General features: G+C 54.4%; 1 protein-coding gene across 14 annotated transcripts in view; it reads right to left on the bottom strand.

Moving 5' to 3' along the window:
- Positions 1–14,196, bottom strand: part of KCNT1 (potassium sodium-activated channel subfamily T member 1) — a 77,405-nt gene that overhangs the window by 27,847 nt on the left and 35,362 nt on the right. The window contains exons 1-2 of one of the 14 annotated variants that reach the window (XM_039561968.1): positions 13,143–13,565; positions 2,751–2,792 (exon numbers count right to left, since the gene is read on the bottom strand). The exons of 8 other annotated variants lie outside the window; for them this stretch is intronic. In XM_039561968.1, coding sequence (XP_039417902.1) covers positions 2,751–2,792; positions 13,143–13,291 — 191 coding nt within the window. In that variant the 5' untranslated portion in view covers positions 13,292–13,565. Of the gene's footprint in view, positions 1–2,750; positions 2,793–13,142; positions 13,566–14,196 lie in introns of those variants that run through there. 5 more of the 14 variants (XM_039561975.1, XM_039561973.1, XM_039561971.1 and 2 more) reach the window with 5 other exon arrangements.

Raw genomic sequence — 14,196 nt, 5'->3', positions numbered from 1 at the left:
GCAGGACTGATGCCTTGCCACAAGCCCAGGGCCGCTGGGCACGCTCCCCTCGCCACCGAGCCCCCAGGGATGTCTCCGCTTCCCCAGGGCAGCACCAAACACCCGCGGAGCTCTCCCACTGCAGCAGCTCCTCCAATAAATCTCGGGCCCGTTTTTAAACAAGGAAGCGCAAAACAAACAGGGAGAGACGGGGAGCTGGGGCTGTGTGTCCCTGCTTTGGGGACAGAGACCCCCCGGCCAACGCTGCTGACCCACGGAAGGGAAGGGAAGGGAAGGGAAGGGAAGGGAAGGGAAGGGAAGGGAAGGGAAGGGAAGGGAAGGGAAGGGAAGGGAAGGGAAGGGAAGGGAAGGGAAGGGAAGGGAAGGGAAGGGAAAGGGAAGGGAAAGGGAAGGGAAAGGGAAGGGAAAGGGAAGGGAAAGGGAAGGGAAAGGGAAGGGGTCTCTCTCAGGGGGCGTTCAGGTCCTGAGGGAGGTACAGGAGAGCACTGGGGACACCAGTGGCAGGGTCAGCATGGTCCAAAAGGCTGAGTATTGCAAACAGGGCAAATTTGCCCATTTTTAGTGAATTTTCTCATCCCTCATCCCTCTGTAGGTGCAACACTGAAGCTGCTCCCCGCCTCACCCCAGAATCCCAGATGATCCCCATGGATCACAGCAGCACCCAGCCCTGAGGCACCCAGCAGGTCCCACATCAGCCTGTGACAGGCACTGTCACATCCACTACAGCACAGGCACCGTGCCACCAGCACAGCCACCATGCACTGTCAGACTCACCACGGTATCACCAGAGCCACTGTGCCACCGTCACAGCCACCACGGCATCACCACAGCCACTCTGGCACTGACACAGCCACCGTGGCACTGTCAGAGTCACCACGGTATCACTGCAGCCACCATGGCACTGTCGGAGTCACCATGGTATCACCAGAGCCACCGTGGCACTGCCACAGCCACCATGGCACTGTCAGAGTCACCACGGTATCACCAGAGCCACCATGGCACTGCCACAGCTGCTGTGGCACCACTGCTGCCACCATGGCACTGTCACAGCCACCTCAGCACTGTCACAGCCCTGTGGAAAGGCAGCTGCTCCTCAGGAATGATTTCCCTGGCACAGCCCATGCTGAGGCACATCACAGACCACGATCAGCAGAATGGAGTCCCACATGAACAAACACCGCCCAGGGAGCCAGGATGCTGTGGCACATTGCCCCCCAAGCTCAAAGACTCGTTTCTTCAAGGTTTCATGCATTTACCATGGGAATCAAACAGAAAACACATCTCCTGTTTCATTATGGAGTGTGATTTTTTTGCCCAAAGAAAGAATTGATATTGCCAACCACTCTGCAGCAAATTAAACCCAGCTGGGTGCAGGTAATGTCATCCTGGCTCCAGCAGTAATGCTGCAGTTTTATTTTTGGGGGATGAAAAGCAAATTCTGAGCAGCCACTACAGGAAAAACCCTGCCCAGGACTGGGCCCCTCCAGGGCCGTTTATCTTGCACCATGCCCTGAACTCATCCCACAAACCCTCGTGTGCCAGTGGGACAGGGGCTGACAGGAAGGGCTTCGTGGGCCTGAAGGGCTATAAAAGAAATCTTCTCCTTGACTTTTAGTTCTTTTTTTAATATATATATATATATATATATATATATATATATAATTTTTTATTAGGGAGGACACTGCAGTGGAAATGGGATTTTTATCGATTCCTCATTCCCTGAAGGCAGCTGTAATCCCTCTCCCACTGTGTTCAGCAGCTGCAGAGCTCATTTCCAGGCACCAAACCAAGCACTGGAGGAAACAGCGGCACACTCAGGGGTTCAAGTTGTAGATAATAGAATGCTTTGGGCTGGAAGGACCTTAAAGCTCATCCTGTTCCTCCCCCTGCCATGGGCAGGGACACCTTCCATTATCCCAGGTTGCTCCAAGCCCTGTCCAACCTGGCCTTGGACACTGCCAGGGATGAGGCAGCATCTCCTATCCAAGGTTTGGATGCTGCTCATGGCTGGGCAGTGGCACCACTTGCTCTTCAATAAAATAATTCTTCTTCTACTCAAGGTTCAAACCCCGAAAGGGAAGCAGCAATGGGATGACACGCTGTGTTTCCTCTGGCCTATTTGTTTTGCAACATTGGAGACTGACACTCATGAGTCTGCTCCTGTAATTGCTTGTGCTGATGAACCTGCATTGTTTAATGAGGAGCTCATCATTAAGGGATAATCGCCCATTTGCTGCTATCACTTCTTCCCCAAGAAACTTCTCTGTTCCTGGGAGCAAAGAGTCCTCCCCACAGTGGGAATCACTGCGGAAGGGTTTGCTGCTCCCATACTCAACTCCCTGGTGCCGAGAGCAGTAAAGGACAAATCTTGTGCTTATCTGCCCCCTTAAAAGCAGGAAAATCACGGAACCACTGACTGGTTTGGGTTGGAAGGGACCTTTAAAGGTCACCTGGCTCCAACCCCCTGCCATGGGCAGGGACAATTCCACTATCCCAGGCTGCTCCAAGCCCCATCCAACCTGGCCTGGAACACTTCCATGGATGCACCATCCACTTTAACCCACAGAAATTTACAGCCAACTCTTCTCAGTAGCAGGTTCTGCCCAAAAAACTCAGCTCACCGTGCACACAACACCCCAAATTCCAAGGGGTTTTTGCTCTCTGGAGAACAGGATTGGCTTTTCCCCCGCGGCAAGTGATGATCCCTTGTCCCTCCCCGCGGCACCGGGAAACGCACGCGGAAAACTTACTGTGAGAAGGAGGAATCCACGCTGAAATCCTCGGCGTGAGGCCTAAGAGCGAGAGCAGCACAGAGGGTGAGGGAACGCACAGCCCCGGCCCCAAATCGGCACCAGCAGGGCTGTCCCGCCGGGAATGCCAGCGGCAGAGGGACAAGAGGCCACCCAGGCGCTCAGCCGGGATCACGCCACGCCTGGGACACGTCCCCACTCAGCTCCCAGTGATGCTCTGGTGGCTTTGCCAATTACAGTCCCTTTCAGGACTCTGCTCCATGGATAAAAATGGGGTTTATGCCTGTTCTATGCCTTTTTAAAAAACTTTTTAAGGAGTCTCACAGAGTGCGTCGCTGCTCTGCCTCTAATCGGTGCCACACGTGGTGCAGAGAAATGAGACTTTGAAGGATTGGTGTTTTCAGGAACTCAGCATTCTGGTTTTACAGACATGAGTGATGAGCAGAGAAGGGAAAAGAAAACAGAATAAAAAATAAACCAAATCAAATCAAATAAACAGGGAGGAATGATGAGGGCAATGAGAGGTTCGAGGCAGGGGGAGACAGAACACAGAGGAAAACAAGAGCGGGTGGGAGGCAAAGGGCCTGTGCTCGTGTACTGTACATCCCCCAGACAGACAGACAGACAGACCAATGAAACACAGCAATCACAGCTGCAAAGGGAAAATTCCCCTTGGGAAAATGATGCTCTCCTCAAGACATCCCTGGGATGGCCCTGGGTCCCTGTCATTAACTGAGCCTGAGCCCTTCCCTGTTCCAGCAGCGCCCTCTCTCCTTTCCTTATTTACTGTGAGCCACCAAGAAATATCATCCAAGCCAAGGGGGCTGTTGCAGACTGTAATTTGTCCTGCATTTTGCTTTTGCTTTACGAGTCTGCAGCACTCCAGCACAGTTCAAACTAAATAAAAGCAATAAATTCACATTTCAACAGAAATGCGAGTCCAAGGGAAGTGGATCCATCCCTCAGCTATGAGGAGCAGCCTCCCTGGGACGGGATTTACGCCGCTCCTACTCCTGGGCTCTGCTCCGTGCAGAGGCTGCAGGGAGGAGCTCATTGCTGCTTCCACTGTCCCAGGGTGCTCCAAGCCCCATCCAGCCTGGCCTTGGACACTTCCAGGGATCCAGGGGCAGCCACAGCTGTTCTGGGCACCGTGTGCCAGGGCCTGCCCACCCTCACAGGGAACAATTTCTCCCCAGTATTTAACCTAACCCTGCTTTCTGTCAGTGTGAAGCCATTCCCCGCTGTCCTGTCACTCCAGGCCCTCATCCAAAGTCCTTCTGGAGCTCCTTTGGAGCCCCTTTAGGTACTGGAGGGTGCTGTAAGATCTCCCCAGAGCCTTTTCTCCTCTGGGCTCAGCTCCTAACCTGCTCCCTCCTGCCACATTCCCCCTCTTCCCTGCTCATTCCCAGCTTTCTCCTGCAACCCTCCTGCAGCATTAAGTTAATTCCCACCAAAGGGGTCTCTTGTGCCACCTCTCCCAGCAAGAACAAGCCCGGGGGTGGCTCTTGCAGCTATGCTGTGCCTCAGAGCAGCCCTGGCATTTATTGTTGCCAAACATCCCAGATTTTCTCCAGCTGCAGAGCAGAGCCTCAGGAAGAAGGCTGCCAGCTCAGGCTCCCTCCAGCTAAATTGGATTATCCCACGTTAGCAGCAGGGGCTGTTCGGGCCCTTCTGCCTGCGTTTGGTTTTGCACAGTGGCCTTTTATGCCTCACAGAGATGTTTACAGGGAAAGAATCAGCAAATGATTTGGTTTTCTCCTCATCTGGTGCCAGCTGGCAGCCGGGAAGGCTGGAGGAATGGGAGCTAATTCCAGCTGCAGAGCAACCCTCCTGAAAGCCAAACAGCAAAGGCACAGAACCATACAGATCAATGGGGTCCTGCAGACACTGAAGGTCCTGGAGAGCTGGGATGAGCCAGTGAGATTCCCAGGATTCCTTCCCCCAAAGCCACGGGCTCACAGGGAATAAACACCTCACTCACAGGGAGGCACCATGAACAAAAGGTGTCCAAAGTGGTGGACAGACATAAACGTCCCCAAGGGTGGCTTTGGCCACCCTGTGCTGTGGTTAAAGCCCATGCAATAAAACAACCTTTTTTTGGTTACAAAAAGGTGCTTTTGGCTCCCAAATGAATGAACTTTGTTGTGCTGGTCACAGAGGGAAGAGGTGACTTGAGGTATCGGACACTGAAACCTCTCCGTCTTCCCACCCAGCACCCAAATTCTCATCAGTAGTCCAATCACTGAGAAAATATGGAGATTTCTCTAAGAAAACTAAAAATCATTCCAAATCTCATCAGGAAAACAGCCATTTTCCAGATCCCAAAAACACTTTAACAGTGATTTACAATGTACAGAACTAAAGCCACTTAATGGAGTCAGAAAGGTTACGCTGGCTTTTAATGTGTTTTAGATAATCTACTTCAAATTGACCTTTTTATTCCATCCAGCTCTGGCTCCATGGGCGCAGATGAACCTCAGCTCATCTCATGCCCATGGAAAACAACTCCGGCACAGGCAGCGAAACGACCTCCGCTCCCCTCCGGGATCCTGGGGCTGGGAGAGAAGCACTGTCCCCAGGCAGGGAAAGCTGAGGCCCCTTGTGCTGGTGCTGCCAACCATGAACCACGATGCCCAGCTCCTGGCTGGCACGAGCAGCATCTCCCAGACAGAAGGGCAGAGCAGGGGAAGGTGGGAGAAAGGAGAGGAGCAGAGGGGGAAGAAACCTCAATGCTTCAGAGACAGGTCTGCCCCCACCTTTCAAGCTGCAGCCCCTGACAAAAGGGGAAGGTTTCATTCGAAGGTGAGGAGACAAAGGCACATTTATTATTAGAACAAAGCCATAATAAACCTTGCTTATGTAAAAGAGAGAGCAATCACCTGCCCACCCATGCTGCAGGCAGCTCCTCGGCTGAGCAGCACCTTCCACCTCATCCTGCCTCCTCAGCTCCGGCTCCAGCACTTCCCAGCAAAGGCAGCTGCCCCCTGAGCCGGGCAGGGATGTGAACAGCAGCCCAGGGCTCCAGTACCCCGAGAACTGGGGCAGCAGAACCAGTCCCTTCTCTCCAGGGGGAAGGCAGCCCCAAGCCCCAGCTCTCCTCCAGCTCTGCCAGGGCGCTGCAGGATCTGGTGGCATTTAGCTCATGTGCCTCGTGCAGATAATTTGAGGCTAAATGCTGTCCCTGTGTTCCAAGTGCTCGAGGATGCTCAGAGGGGGAGAGCAGCAAAGCACAGCAGCAGCTCAGCCCAGCTCACACAGGGACCCATTCCCTCTCAGCAAACTCCGTGCCTTCACCGCTGTCTCCTGAATTTTTGGTAAATGAAGAGCATTAAAAATTCACTTCTGGTGGTGCATTTCCTATTCCATTTACAGCCATCACTTCCAAACAAACAAAAAAACAAATCACGCCTTGACTTGAAGCCTCTGGAAGTTACAGACACAAGTGATGACCTGCCAACATCGCTCTTGGCTCCAGGCTGCTTTAATAACCACTTGCAAGGCTCAGAGGCATTTCGAGACCAGGGGTGGAAAGGTATTAAATCTGATGACTTTCTCCTCTGGCTCTGGGAAGGATTTAATGCCTTTTCACCCTGATCTCGAAATGCCTTCAAGACGGGGTCAAGGCAGGGGGGTGAAGATGAGCCAGGCAAGGTAAGTGCCTGGGGAGGCTTCCAAAGCAGTGCTCATCCTCCAGAGACAGGAGCTGCACCACGGTTCCTACCATACTGACAGTGAGAAACTCAGCCCAAAATAGCCCGACGTGAGAAGGACAGATGGAAGGAGATGAAAAAAGAAAGTAAAGAGGGGGAGAAGGAACGAGCAAGAGGAAGGGGAAAGTGAGAGGAAGAGGCACACGTCTGCTCACAAACTCGTGCGAGAGGGGAGGGAAGGGCAGCCCCCCTTCCTGGCTGCGGGGTGACCCCAGCGAAGGGGATTGAGCCTCCAGCAGCCCTGGTTTGGGGGAACTCAGCAAGCAGTGCAGGTGGGCACCTGGAAAAGCCACCAGCAGCTCCAGGGGCTCGCTGACAGCTGCAGAGGTGCCACACGGACGGGCTCTGCCACCACCGGAGCGGCTGCACAGGCAGGAGGGAGCTCACCGGCAGCGTGGGCTCGGCTGCCTCCCCAGGGGGCTGCTTTAATCACAGGAGTGCTTTTCCTTGGCAGTCCTCTGCAAAGCTCAGATCACAACTGAAACACATAAAGTTTGGGAAGAAGCAGGCGCGGTGCCAGAGCCGCAGCAGCGCTGGCTGCAGCCAGACGGGCTGTTCCCAGCTCAGTGTCCAGCCTGGCCTGGAGTTACCTTCCAGAGACTTGTGCCTCTCCCAGAGTCAGCCACAGATTCATTTAGGTTGGAAAGGACCTCTAAGATCATCAAATCTGTCATCAAACCATTCCCCCAGCACTGCCAAGCCCACCACCAAGCCATGTCCCCAGACACCACAACCACACGTCATTTAAATCCCTCCACAGATGGGGACCCCACCTACGCCAGGGTTGGACAACCCTTTTGGTTAGGAAATCGTGCCCCAAATTCAATCTAAATCTCCCCTGGTACAACTTGAGGCCATTCCCTCTTGTCCTAGTGATCGTTATTTGGAAGAAGAGATCAATCCCACCTGGCTACCAGCTCCTTTCAGGTAGATGTAGAGGGCAGGCCCTGCCAAGCCTGGGTAAAAAGGCCCTCCAGATGCTCAGGTGCTCTGACACACAGCTCCCTGCCTTTGCTAATGAGCTAAACGAGTCCCTGCAGTCCTGACAAGTGAGGAAGAACTGTGGATGAGCTTGGAGGTGGGATAGGAGACCCTGATGTGCCACGGACCCTCATGGCCCACTCTGAGGGGTGCCACTCTTACAGCAAGCAGGAAAGCCTCCCCTGGGGGAGGAACACGCTAATCCCTGTGCCCTGATGGGACCTGATGGGAGCGAGGATCCTAAAATAAACCGAGCAGAAGCCCAAGTGCCGAGTGTGGCATCCTTAGGTGAGGATCGTGTCTGCCTGTCAGTGCTATGTAGGGCACCGAGATTCTCAGCGGTGCTGGCAGCTCCCCAGGAGCCGTGGGAGGAGAGCTCAGCACCTCCAAACCTCAGCCTTTGCCCCTCCAGCACCCAGCTCGGGGGGTGGCATCGCCCCGTGCCCCCAGGGCAAACACCTCTGCCAGAGTGGGCCGGGACCGGGGGTTTGAGGGATGGGGACCACAGACACAGGACCAGCCACAAACGCACCCGAAACCTGGAGGGAGCTCAGGGTTGAGCCCGGGATGGGACGCGGTGATGTCAGCGCTGTCCCTGCACACAGGGGCGGCTACAGAACAGAGGATGAGCAGAGCTCGGGGCCATTCCAGCAGTTCGGGGCAGTTCCAGCAGTTCCAGGGCAAGGAGAAGAAGCAGCCGGGCTCAAGCCCCGACTCTGCAGCCCGGGGTGGAATCGCTGCCGTGTTTATGAATGGCTCTGCTCAGTGTGAAGGATGGCAGCTGTCAGCTCCCTGCGCTGCCAGCAGGATATGGGATCATTTCCTGATCACCAGGATCAAGCAGTGCATTTTCATATTGCCCTGGTAGCTGAGCCCAGCAGCTGAGCTCCCTGCCCCGTTCCTACCCTGAAAACACCCTCAGCATCCCCCAAAAGAAATGCCCAGAAGCGTGAGCAGTGCCACCTCCCCGGCCTGGCAGAGGAAGAGCCCAAGGGAAGCACACCCAGCGCTGGCAGGAGAGGTGATGCTCAGCCCTCCACGGCGACAGCGGGCACAGACCCACGGGAGGGCTGCGTGGCTGGACCCCAGCGCTGAGACCAGCCCATGGTTTGGGTACTGCCAGGGCAAGGCTGGGAGATGCCACGCTGGCAGAGATCAACATCCTGCCAGCCAACTCCAGTGCCTTCCATCCAGAGACACCCCCTGCCGAAAACACATCCCAGCCAGGGGCTGCCCAGCCCAGCAGCACATCAAAGCCAAGGTGCTTCATAATCAAAACCTGCTGGACCCCATAGATTCCCTTCCAGGTCTTCTCCATAAAGGCTCCCACAGCCATGCTGGGTCCTGCCCTCCCTCACAAAGGGAGAGCTGGGACAGCCCCAGCTCAGACAGAGCAGCGCAGGGGCCAGGTCTGGCACAGACCATCCTGACACCCCCGGCCTCAGCCCTGCTCGGATTTCTGGTACAAACCCTCATCCCCAGCCAGGAGAGCAGCAGCAGAAGATCCAAGGCTGGAGCAGGGCAGGGGTGAGCAAACCCCACCCAGGGAATGTCCCCGGCACAGCATTTCTCCTGCACAAAACCACCTCACCCAGAGCTGAGGCAGCAAAGCAGCATATGGCATTTGCTGAGGACAGAGACAGGGCTCTGAAAGGTCTTCGCTGGAAAAAGCTTTTGTTAAAGAAATGTTAAAAATAAATAAATTGACTTCTTGTCCCCGCAGGAGGGAATTCCGCAGCACGGCAATGGTTCAGCAGGGAATTGTATCCCATGGAGAGCATCACCTGGAGAGCTCCTGCAAGGTCTGAGTGGCTGTAGTGGTTTCACTGGCCAGACTGGACCTCTCTGTGGTTCAATTGTGTGCAAGCGTCGGGGAAAAAAAACCACATTTAGCAAGATCTGTTTGTGAATACCAGGCTGCCCCTGGGGGGAACAGACATGGATCAGTCAGAAATTCTATTTTCAGACACATTTGGGTGAATTCCTCACTCTCTGAAGCGCTTTACCTCCAAGAACCCCGCATTAAACTCGGCCTAGCAGAGTGCTGCTCCTTCCCACTGAGGAGGCTCCAGCCACCTTGTTGACTGTAACAGGGCTGAAGCGAAGTCCCACTTATTGCTGCCAAAAATATCTCAAACTGAGAGACAAGGCAAGGCTGCGGGGGGTGGGAGCGTGCAGCCTGAGGGAGAAAGAAAGGCAGGGAAGGATCCAGCTGCTGCCTTGGGCTGCCCGACAGGAAAGGAGCAGCCAGGCTCCTCTGGGACACACAGCAGAAGGGCAAGAGGGAACAGGTACAAGATGCAACAAGGGAAAAATTATTCATCCTGAGAGTGATCAAACCCTGAACCTGGCACCCAAAGAAGCCGAGAAATGTTCAGTGGGATATTCAGAACTCAGCAGGACTGAGGTCCTGAGCCAGCTGGGACAACTTTAAAGCCAGTCCAGCTTCGGAGCAGAGCCCTCCAGGTCCTCTCCAAGCCCAGCTCTTCTGCAATGCTAATCTTCCTCCCGAACCTCAGCAGTTCACATTTCTGTTATCGGCAGCTCAACAAACACAACTGAAGGAGGTGAGGGGGGCCCACGGGGCAGGGAGGGGACACAGAGCCCTGCCAAGGCCTGGGGCAGTGTGTCCAAAGCAGATACAGAACGGGAATGTTTGCAATCCCTCCGGAGTCCCGGTGTGCCCTGGGACAGGCAGTGGTCAGAGCTTCCCCTGCTTCCAGCGGAGCTGCACAAACAGGACATGGTTATCTTGTAAAAACGTCTGTTTGTGTTTTAAACCCACACCTCCAGTTCTACAGGGAGATCACCAGTCCATGAAATGGGATCCAAACAGATGTTTACATGTCCTGCCCCCTGCCAGCAGCTCCTTCCCAAGCACAGAGTGCTCCATGGAGCTGTTTCCCATCACACCTTTCCCTTTCAAACCCCCCCAGCACAAGAGACAAACCCGCCTCAGGAAAAACCTGGCTTGCAGGGAAAAGACTCAGCCTCTCCTGGCTGGTTCCAGTCACTATCACCTGGTGCCAGGGGAGTCTCAGTGCCCAGGCAGCTGGTCTGCAGCTGAGCCTGCCCTCCCTGGCATGGCCAGGAGGCTCCCAGCTCCATCCCCATCTCACAGCAATCCCTGGCACACAGAAGTAGCTCCAAGCCTCTTTGGTAGAGGATACCTCCACATGGGCAGCCTGGGCTGGTCCCATCCCACCTGCAGGTCACCAGACACAGGAAAATATCCCTGTCCTGGATGCCCAGGGACAGCCCTGAATTCCCCTTTTTACTCCCAAGCTGTGGAGTGGTTTCTCCTCAGATGAATTCAAATCCTTTCCTCCTGTTTTGACTGGGAACCCCCAAAAGCTTTGAGATGCTGCAATGACTCAGAGACAGAGTAAGGAGGTAAATAAAGTAGGTGAGAATAAATTTCACTGGCTTCAATCATCGGGAGGAATCATTTGCATCCTGAGAACACCCTGTAACACACACCTCCTTCCACCACCACCTGGAAATCCACTCCCAGCTCCCAGGGACGATTGTCGCTGCAAATTTGGTAACACTGCTCATGTCTGGCTTTGGGAGAGACAAGGCATCTCAAACTCACTGTTCATCACTTCCAAACCAATCTCCCTGCCTTTGTTGCAGCAGCAGAAGAGAAGTGCAGAAATCTGAATCTTAGTTGCCAACTCATTGTTGGGAGAAGCAGCGCCCAGGGACGGAGGAAAGCCTGGCAGTCGGGAATCCAGGCACCGCGAGCTGCAGCTCGCAGGGCTCTGCCCGCTGCCACGGGGGCATCAAAGTGTTCCACCAACTTCCCTACCCACAGCAGCAGCTGCTTACAACCAGATAGCAGCAAATCACTTAAAATTCCAGTGAAACCCAGGGAATTGGGTCTTTATAGAGCCCTGGGGCACCCCGGTGTGCTCTGCACAGTGGCCTTCTCTTGAGGCTCCACTGAAACACCGTAGTGATGCAATGTCTGGAATTCCTGTCCCCCAGATCCAATAGTGCCTTACAGCATCCCTGTGCCCTGTGCTCCCACAAAAGACAAGGAGGATCAGCCCTGGGATGGGATTTGGCCCCCTGGACTTGGGCAGGAACCCACCCAGCTCCTGAGTGCCAGAGAAGAGAAGCCCCTCAGCAATGTTTAATCACTGCTGATCAGTGGAATGAGTTTGCAGCAGTCTCCCAGTTGTATTTTTCTGGCCCCTACACATCTGGCTTTGACCACTGACCCTGTCCTGAGGGGGACACCACCAGGACCTGGAAGAGCACAGATAGGAAGTGGTCTTGCCCCAAAGGCTTTGCCCACAGTGGTGCTCAGGATGTGCCCTCAGACATTCAGGTACCCCCAGGACAGGTCCAACTTTGGTGTCTTTTTGAAGCAATGAAAGCAAGGCACAAAACCAGAGCATAAACAGCCTGACCAGCTCTGGGAGCAGACCCAGATTGTCAAAATGTGCTGAGACCACACCAGCTCCAGGGATTTAGTCCCACTGCACCCACACGATGCCCGTTCTCAGCCTCCACGCGCATAAGCCCTTGCCTGGCGAAGTCAGAGGCAGCGCCGCACCAGACCCCAGTGTTTGCTCACCAGAGCCCCAGCACCGGTGCCATCTGGAGCGCTGGCACAGCACACCAGGGACACGCACTCGCAGCTCCCCCAGTGCGCCAGGACTCTGCCTCCCAGACCTGGAGACTGAAGCATGTGCCCAGCTCAGCATGGGCAGCGGCCACGCCGGTGCTCCCCAGCACACACCTCCCTCCTCGGCTTCCCCGGTGGGGACGACAGCTGCTGGTCCTGGCCCAGTGCCACCCTCCCCCCAGATACGCCAAGAGGCAGAAGCTGAGGCGTTAATTCATTCCAGTCTAAAGCCAAACAAGTAAAATTCCCCCTGAGCAGAAGCTTTCCTACCGTGCTCGTTTGCACCAGATTACATCCTAGAAGACATACAGTACACAGTCACAGGTGAGGCAGCATGGATGGGCTGAAGGGCTGGATGGATGGATGGATGGATGGATGGTGGAAAAGGACGAAACAGAAAATGGAACGAACAGAACAGGAACTGAGTTAGTGCCATTTGCATCCTCATCGTAACTAGGGGACCTGGCTTCTTCTGAATCACTGAAATCCCAGTGCAGCGCAAAGCATTCTCATCCTCCTGAAAAACAGCTCCTTCCTCGCTGTACACTCAGCTGTGTGCTTGCAGGAAGGCTGCAGCATTTCCTATGGCAGCTTTTTTTTTTATTTTTAATTGCAGTTACAAATAAATTATTGCTCAGATGGGGGACCGAGCATCTCTCCTGCCATGCAAACATGGTGCTTGTGTACAGTGCGTTACCGTGGCGTTAGCAGTGTAAATAAGCTTGGGCTTTATACTGCACAGGGAAGGTGCAGTGCAAGTTAACAGCGGTGTGTGGCAGCCCCACGGTCTCAGGCTGCCATTCAGACATGCTTCGGGCATATAAAAAAAAAAAATCAAGAAGCACCTATAAAAAATTTAAAGGAACTGGTTTCCTTCTGCTCCAGCTCCCTATTTCATAACACAACTTTGGAGCTGGCATGGCTCTTTAACATAGCTATCCGAAGGATTTCATCCACCACCCCTCCAGCCCGTGGAGGCACTAATCCTTTCCCTCTCATTTAAAAGATAAAAGGTGCTGCCTCCCCCACCCACCCTCCCCACGAACCACTGCAGTCCTGCAATACCTTTGTCCGACATCACTCCCCATGGATCCCATCCTCCGAGACGGTAACAAGGGGCTCACCCCATGGACATCTTCTGTCGTCGCAGGTGGGACAGTTTTGACATGGGAATTGCTCTCTGAAGGGGAATTCTTCAGCTTGGCTCTTGCCATCCTGCAAGCTTTGGCTGCCTCTGTGACTTCCTCCTCTTTCCCCCCTGAACTCTCTCATACATAGCAATCCTCACCGCAATCAGTTTAGAGCTGTCGGCACGTACCATCTCCTTCCTTCTTCCCTCTCCCCAGTCACGGCTGCTCAGTGGAACAATCCTGCCCTGTACATTTATTTTGGTAGTGAGGGGAGTCAAGGCAAACTCCCCGGCCTTGCTGCTGCAACAAATTTGGTGCAAAACGATTGAGAAAATGTCCACAATGCAGAAATCTCTGAAAGGGGCTTTGTTTGCTAAAGAATGAAATCGCCTTGCCTGACTCTGTCAAAAAAAGGATTGCACTGCTTTTATCACCACAGGCAGGGCAGAGGCTGAAGGATTATTTTTTTCCCCATCTCTGTTTTTCGGCAGCAACATGAGGAGGAGGAAGCTATTTTATCTTATTCCTCTGTGTACAGAGCAGCGTGCGGACTGCGTGCCAGGGAACAGACTCAGCGGGTTTGGCTCCCTCAGACACAAAGCAGCAGGGCTCGGTCCCCTCCTAAACGCACCCGCTGTGCAGCGAGCCGAGAGGAACTCCCTGCTGTTCCCCCAGAGTGGCCAGCAGGGCTCAGTTCCTGCTCACCCGGCCCGGCAGGTGCACGTTACCTGTCCCAGAGGGACCCGCATTCCCCTCTTCAGGTGACAGCAGAAGCTGCTGCTCCTCCAACACTCTTGGCATCGATTTCTCAAGATATCCAACAGAAAAGGGAATTCACCGTGGCCAGGGGAGAGCTGAGCTGGAGGTAACACCTGAGTGCACAGGTGGGATTGGAAAGGACAGGGGGGAAAGGGTCGTGTATCCCGGCCTCTTTTGGGAATGCCACCAGTCCAGAGCCGCTCCTGCTTGTGTTTGGTGGCAGCCAGCAA

Source organism: Corvus cornix, chromosome 17 (genome assembly GCF_000738735.6).
Source record: "Corvus cornix cornix isolate S_Up_H32 chromosome 17, ASM73873v5, whole genome shotgun sequence".
Classification (NCBI taxonomy): Eukaryota; Metazoa; Chordata; class Aves; order Passeriformes; family Corvidae; genus Corvus; species Corvus cornix.
The sequence above is the reverse complement of the archived record's forward strand: the minus strand, read 5'-3'. Positions and strand labels throughout refer to the sequence as shown.